At 41.2% G+C, this 7,991-nt stretch overlaps 1 protein-coding gene across 1 annotated transcript in view; it reads right to left on the bottom strand.

Annotated features, from left to right (window-relative positions):
- Positions 1-6,861: 6,861 nt before the first annotated feature.
- LOC133632195 (serine/arginine repetitive matrix protein 4-like) overlaps positions 6,862-7,991 on the bottom strand; it is a 124,757-nt gene continuing 123,627 nt past the window's right edge. Inside the window, exon 13 of the mRNA XM_062024480.1 lies at positions 6,862-7,756. Within this exon, the coding sequence (XP_061880464.1) occupies positions 7,519-7,756 (238 nt within the window). The 3' untranslated portion in view covers positions 6,862-7,518. The remainder of the gene's footprint in view (positions 7,757-7,991) is intronic.

Here is a 7,991-nt window from a genome sequence, read left to right as displayed (position 1 = left end):
TAGTGCCGTTCGAGAAGAGTCGTTCAGAATGAGTCAAAGTGTGTCGAAAGTGCGACTCATTACTGGCACTTTCGACACACTTTGACTCACACTGCAAAAAATACACCGAACACAAACTCTACAAAGTCCTTAAATACGATTCAACCATGAACATACTTGGCTTGATCGGACTCTAATCACATTACACACACTTCTAGCGGAACAAAAGGGACATTTAACGGCTTAATTTGAGAGAATCGCGCCGTTCTAAGCGGACACTTCTTACAGCGTTGGCGCAGCAGCTGCACACAGGCCGGCCCCCTTTTGTCCCGAGTGACTCACTGACTCTTTAATAGAACACAAGTCAGCAGGCTGACGTCATCGCACGGATTCAAGCAGGCGTGATAATGTTTTTCAACAACTTATTTATTCACATTTCATAGACGTCTTCTGATGGAACACCTAAAACATCACCGTGAAAGCAGACGGATGGTCAGCATGAGGGAGTATTAGGGCCACACAATAAATAATATTCATTAATAATATTAAAAAAAATACAAAGCATATAGGAATTAAAGTGCCATGTGAGTGTCATTGAGTTGAATTTTAAAAAAATATATAATTTATCACTCGAAAAAGTAACAATATCTTAACCTGAAAAAAGATTGTACAAAAAATGAAATGAGTTAATAAAATAAAAATGTTTTAGAAGGAAAATACATTACATGTTACAAACAAAAAGTATTATTTCAGGAGCTGAAAGATGGAATATTATGAGAAAAATGTCACATTTTTAAGGAAAACAATCTGAATATTGCAAAAACGTGAATGTTCATGCAAAAGAAAGAAAGTAGTTGTAATTTTATGACAAAATGTAATATCACGACTTTCATTTAATGTTTGCGACAGAGAAATATCACATAATTACTACGAACAATGGGAGACCGGGATTTCTGCTCCGCCGCTCCCAGTCTGTGGAACGCTCTCCCTGACCACCTGAGGGCACCACAGACTGTGGATGCTTTTAAAAAAAGGCTTAAAAGCCCTTCTTTTAAAAAAAAGCCTTTTTTTTTTTTTTTTTTAGATATATGCATACTAGTTATAGCTGTTTGGCTGTTCTAGTTTTTATTTTAATTTTATTTCTTTATTATCTTTTTATTTCTTTATTTTTATTATTTTTTATTTTTTTAATACACTGTAGCACTTTGAGATTGTTTACTCAATATACAGTGCTTTTAAAAAAAAAATCTATTATTATTATTATTATTATAAATAAGTGATTATTTCATGAGCTAAAACATGGAATACCACAACATTATGGAATTTGTACAATTAATAATTCAGAATATTGCAACAAAATATTTAAGCATTAGAGAGAAAATATTGCCACTTTTTATATTAAACAATTTCAGTTTTAATATTAGGACATGTAAATTAAATTGAGATACACAATTTTGGAACAAAGAAATGAGGTGAAAGGTGGAATAGAAGATTTAAAAATGTTGAAATAAAAAAAAAAACATTTATACAAAAATAAAAATGTCAAAGAATATCAGAGAATAAATTTAATTTTATGAGAAACAAATTAAATTACTGTCATTTTATGAGAATAAAATCATATTGTTACGAAAATATGCTCAAAATGTGACAAGGAAAAAAAGCATAGAATAATAAAAGAATAAATATATTACAAATAATAATATTATTTTCTTAAGACACAAACAGTGAAAATAAAGTTAGTTTTGCTCGATGTTGTAGTTTTAATACAGAAAGTTTTGATGCACTAAGAATAAAGATGTCAACAAAAAAAAAATGAATACAAATTACTTGACTAAAGTGATATTGTTGTTTTGTTGAAAAAAAAAAAAAAAAAAACTTAACCAAAACCTTGTCAAAATAAAAAAGCAAAACAGAGCAAAAAAAAGCTGCAATCCAGGGAAAACTCTAAACGACATCAATTGTGAGGGGAAGATGCCAGGAATAAAGTTGTAGTGTTCAGAAAAATAAATCAGAATGTGGGTTTTATGAGCCCTTTTCATATGTTATGCTTAAAAAGTAAAAAAATTAAAAAAGTGATTTATTTATTTTTTCTCGTGTGACCCTCACACTCCTTGGAAATACACAAAGACATTTAGAGTGCATTGACATTGCTCCAAAACATAAAAGTTCCACAATCAGATTTTTTTTTTTTTATATTTACACAAAGCAGATGTGCATATTTACACTTTGGTGAACCTGCATGTGACAACAGTCCTGTACTTTTCAATTAAAAAGCCTGACTTTTCCCCTAAACAATCTCATCACATGAACATGTCGCTCGTCTATACACCGCCAGGTTATAATTATAATCAGTTTACCACACATTTCCCTCATTGACGTGGCATTCGGGGCAACACGTGGATTAAAAGGAGAAAACAAATGTTGAAATGCACAGAAAGTCCAGCGAAGATGAATAGTTTGACATTTTAGACACAATACATCATTAGCTTGGTTAGCATAGCACAGACAGTTGGGATTAATGCAAAATAAAAACATAAATCCCAGTAAATGTCACTAAATTCAACTAAGAACCAGAAGAAATGTTTAAGAATGAATAAAAACACAATTTGACAGATCCTGAAAAGACGGACGTTTACCATCAATCATTAGCTTGGTTAGCATAGCACAGACCGGTAACAGATGGTTGGGATTAACACAAAATAAAAAAAACTAATCCCAGTAAATCGCAAAATTAAAGTAAAACTGTTTAAGAATGAATAAAATCACAATTTTGACACATCCTGAAAAGATGCACGTTTATCATCAATCATTAGCTCGGTTAGCATAGCACAAACCGGTAAAAAAAATGGTTGGGATTAACACAACATAATAAAAACCCAAATCCCAGTTGAAGTCGCAAAATTAAACTAAAACTGTTTAAGAATGAATAAAAACACAATTTTGCTACATCCTGAAAAGATGGACGTTTACCATCAATCATTAGCTCGGTTAGCATAGCACAGACCGGTAACAGATGGTTGGGATTAACACAAAATAAATAACAAACCCCAGTAAAAGTCACTAAATTCAACTAAAACTCTTTAAGGATGAATACAAACAGAATTTTGACACATCCTGAAAAGCAATAGCATCCATTATTAGTCGGCTTAGCTTAGCACGGAGCGGTAACAGCTGGTTGGGATTGATGTAAAACATATTAATACAAATAAAAAATCCTACATGTTCTCAGTAAAAGTCCATAAAGTCAACTAATAACCAGTAAACCTTTTTAAGAATGAAAAAATACCACATCCTAAAAAGATGGAGGCCATTTACCATGCATCGTTAGCTCAGTTAGCTTAGCACATAGCTGGTTGGGTTTAATGTAAATCTTTAAAAAAAAGTTAATTCAATTTAAGTCAACTAAGAACCAGTAGAAAATATTTAAAAAAGAATAAAATCACAAGATAATAGATCAGCTGCTATCATAGCCTTTCCACCCATTTGGTTTTGCTAATTTGCGCCATGCTAAGCTACGTTGGCTGTGCATTCGTCTCACTCTCGGCGAGGAAGCAAACAAAGCAAATGTCAAACTGCTCACCTTTTTTTTCCTCTTCTCTTTTTTAGGACTCAAAGCAAAAGGTCAAGCAAGGCGATGATTTATGTATTTCTCATACAGAAACTGATGAACGGTTTCAAAACGCAGCACAAACCAAAGCAAAAGACACGTTGCATAGAACGCAGGACTAATAAATAGGAATAAGTTAAGAAATAAGTCTTGACGGTTGGTCATAAAACATTCTCCAGGCGTGGGAATAATTCGATGTGTTATCTCCACGCAAAACTGAAACATTCAATAGCATCGTCTTTAAAAAATCACCTGTGGGCTTAATCACGTCGTTGGCGCTCTGTTGCCAACGGAGACGCGACTCTTGACATTTTGCGGCGTGTTGAGAGGACAGATTCATTTGACATTTGCGCTGAAAGACACTCTGCTTGCCGTCCACGCCTACATTTTCCCGCGGTAAACGTTTTTTCCCCTACTTCTCGCTCTCTCGCCGCGGCACCAGACAAAACCAATTATGCAATGCCATCTTACCTTATCTTAGACGTGTCCTCATACACCATATCACCAAAAGTATTTGGCCACCTGCCTTGACTCACATATGAACTTGAAGTGCCATCCCATTCCTAACCCATAGGGCTCAATATGATGTCGGTCCACCTTTTGCAGCTATTACAGCTTCCACTCTTCTGGGAAGGCTGTCCACAATGTGGCGTACCTCTTCCCTCGGGGTTCCATGGACCACCAAGGAGAGACATGACTGGAGCAGTTTTGTCACTTTGTTTTATTTTTCAATAAACCTCAGTGCGGGTCGGGTCGCTTTTCAGCTCCTTCCTCTTCCAACTGCTCGCTCTTCCGGTCGCTTTTCAGCCGTCCCCGGCATCGTCTGTGTCTCGCTCTTCCTCGCGCTTGCGCTCGTCATTCACCAGCGGCTCTCCAACTCCTCCTGCCCCTCTCCTCTCGGCCGCTGCCCTTTTACGCAGCGAGAGGTGATTGCACAACTGCGCCCAGGTGGGCCATCTACACACCTAGGGTTGGGTACCGAGTATCGATTGGAACCGGGACTAACTTTCCGATTCTCCCGGAATCGTTCAAAAGTTTAAATTTAATATGAACTTGAAGTGCCATCCCATTCCTAACCCATAGAGTTCAATATGATGTCGGTCCACCTTTTGCAGCTATTACAGCTTCCACTCTTCTGGGAAGGCTGTCCACAATGTGGCGTACCTCTTCCCTCGGGGTTCCATGGACCACCAAGGAGAGACATGACTGGAGCAGGTTTGTCACTTTGTTTTATGACGCTTGCTCGTCATTCACCAGCGGCTCTCCAACTCCTCCTGCCCCTCTCCTCTCGGCCGCTGCCCTTTTACGCAGCGAGAGGTGATTGCACAACTGCGCCCAGGTGGGCCATCTACACACCTAGGGTTGGGTACCGAGTATCGATTATCGATTGGAACCGGGACTAACTTTCCGATTCTCCCGGAATCGTTCAAAAGTTTAAATTTAATATGAACTTGAAGTGCCATCCCATTCCTAACCCATAGAGTTCAATATGATGTCGGTCCACCTTTTGCAGCTATTACAGCTTCCACTCTTCTGGGAAGGCTGTCCACAATGTGGCGTACCTCTTCCCTCGGGGTTCCATGGACCACCAAGGAGAGACATGACTGGAGCAGTTTTGTCACTTTGTTTTATTTTTCAATAAACCTCAGTGCGGGTCGGGTCGCTTTTCAGCTCCTTCCTCTTGCAACTGCTCGCTCTTCCGGTCGCTTTTCAGCCGTCCCCGGCTTCGTCTGCGTCTCACTCTTCCTCGCGCTTGCTAGTCATTCACCAGCGGCTCTCCAACTCCTCCTGCCCCTCTCCTCTCGGCCGCTGCCCTTTTACGCAGCGAGAAGTGATTGCACAACCGCGCCCAGGTGGGCCGTCTACGCACCTAGGGTTGGGTACCGAGTATCGAGTATCGATTGGAACCGGGACTAACTTTCCGATTCTCCCGGAATCGTTCAAAAGTTTAAATTTCGTTTCCTCGTTTCGATACCCAGTCCGCCGACCGGAAAAAAAGAATAAGTCCGCCGACCGGAAGAAGAAGACGCTGAACACCAACGAAGAAGCGCCCACCGCCGGAAGTGTTAGCATAGCCGAGCCTATGTAGCCGAGCGAGTCAGTCAAGCATGGATAGCGGGCGTCGGCGGTCGAAAGTGTGGCTTTACTTTACTAAAAAAAATGAAATATCGGCGAAATGTAACACGTGCGACAGGACTGTTTCGTGCTTAGGAGGGTGCACGTCGAACATGATGAAGCACCTCCGAGTTCATGGAGTACATATAAATGCGTGTCCCGTCTTCGACGCGCTGCGCCGACCGTCCTCCGACGCCTCTTCCTCCGACGCCCAGCCTGGCACCTCGGTGACTGCACTGCAGTCCGAATCCGGTAAGTAAAACAATATAAATGCAATAAATAATGTGTTTTGCGCCAACGTCGAGGCAGCTAACAAATTAGCCCGCATATTTTTTCATAGGCAATTTACAACCTGCTAGCCAGGCTCCGCGATGTGGGAAAATGTATTCATAATTTAATATATTTATATTCAAGTTCATAGATTTGATATTTATATTCTAGTTGAAAAAATTTATAGTAAAGTTCATAAAAAGTTAATAGAATTAAAATTGATGGAGAATGTCAGACTATTTCATTCAGAAAGACTGTAGGTTAGCTCGCTCATTTAAAATATCCTAATCCTTTTTTTGACCCTGCCTCTTAAAAGAATCGGAATCGTTCTAATTCAAACGATACCCAACCCTATACGCACCTGACGCTCGTCTCGGAAGCGGTCCCCGTCGTGCCCCGCCTCGCTGCAGGTCCGCCGGCCACGCCTCCTCACAAGGAATTTCCCACCATTCTTCCAAAAGCGCATTGGTGAGGTCACACACTGATGTTGGTGGAGAAGGCCTGGCTCTCAAGTCTCCGTTCTAATTCATCCCAAAGGTGTTCTATCGGGTTCAGGTCAGGACTCTGTGCAGGCCAGTCAAGTTCATCCACTCCAGACTCTGCCGTCCATGTCTTTATGGACCTTGCTTTGTGCACTGGTGCACAGTCACGTTGGAAGAGGAAGCGGCCCCGCTCCAAACTGTTCCCACAAGGTTGGGAGCATGGAATTGTCCAACATGTTTTTGGAATCCTGGCGCATTCAAAGTTCCTTTCACTGGAACTAAGAGTTCCAAGCCCAACTCCTGAAAAACAACCCCCACACCCTAATTCCTCCGCTGCCCCCTCTCTGTCAGTTTATGCGGCCAACCACTTGGTGGCTGAGTTGCTGTTGTTTCCAAACTCTTCCATTTTCTTATAATAAAGCCCACAGTTGACTTTGGAATATTTAGGAGCGAGGAAATTTCCCGACTGGATTTGTTGCACAGGTGGCATCCTATGACAGTTCCACACCTGAGAGCTCCTTTCACAAATGTTTGTAGAAACAGTCTCCATGCCTAAGTGCTTGATTTTATAGTGAATAGGACACCTGATTCTCATCATTTGGATGGGTGGCCAGATACTTTTGGCAACATAGTGTAGCATATACTACACTTTGGACTTCGTCTAGTCAAGTGGAGATCAAAACCAGTAGGAGTCTTGTCATCTCATGGCGATTGTGACTGTTCTTTTCTTGCTTGAACCAACAGTAATCCATGGAATGTTAACAATAAAAAAATCGGAATATTTTGAAGAGGATTTGACCTTTGGTTCGAGTCTATGCAAGTCGGTCAACATAAACGGGACCCGCAATGGATTCAAAACAAATAGATTCTTCTACAATCCCTGAAAGACTGAAGACCGTCACCTTTTACGTTCAACAGTGTCCCCCATGAGCTTTCCAATGGAGTGTTGAGGTACAACATATGACCAAATATGGTCACGTGATGTGAAGGACAGTCTGGGGCCAACAACAAAAGGGTCTCACCCCCTGCCCGGGACCCTCGCGTCCAAGCCTTCCCCTTCCCGTCCTAATGTCTGCTCCTTCTGATACCTCGGCGCTGGGTCCCAAAGACGGAGTTCCAGGAGGAGCTGCGACTGAAGCTCCTGTAGGAGCAGCAGGAAGTGGAGGAGCTGCGACCGCGGCTCCTGCTGCGCTCCAGGCTGCGGACGAACCTGCGACCGCGCGAGAAGAGGCTGCTCCAGGACGTGGTGCTGCTGCAGGTGGAGGGACTGCGGCGGAAGTAAGGGACGGGCCTCTTCCTGGCACTGGGGGACGAGAAGCAAACATAATCTAGTCCAGTGGTTCTCAAACTTTTTTCCACCAAATACCACCTCCTCCGAAAATCGCCATAATGATCAACTTTAAAATACAGTAGCGTAGTAGGCCTGAATATTCATCAAAACAAAGCAGAGGTTTTTTTTTGACAAGTGAAGTTGTCACGTTGTGTAAATGGTAAATAAAAACAGAATACAATGACCCTTTTCAACTTATATTCAATTG

This window comes from Entelurus aequoreus, linkage group LG17 (genome assembly GCF_033978785.1).
Source record: "Entelurus aequoreus isolate RoL-2023_Sb linkage group LG17, RoL_Eaeq_v1.1, whole genome shotgun sequence".
NCBI classification, from domain to species: Eukaryota; Metazoa; Chordata; class Actinopteri; order Syngnathiformes; family Syngnathidae; genus Entelurus; species Entelurus aequoreus.
The sequence above is the reverse complement of the archived record's forward strand: the minus strand, read 5'-3'. Positions and strand labels throughout refer to the sequence as shown.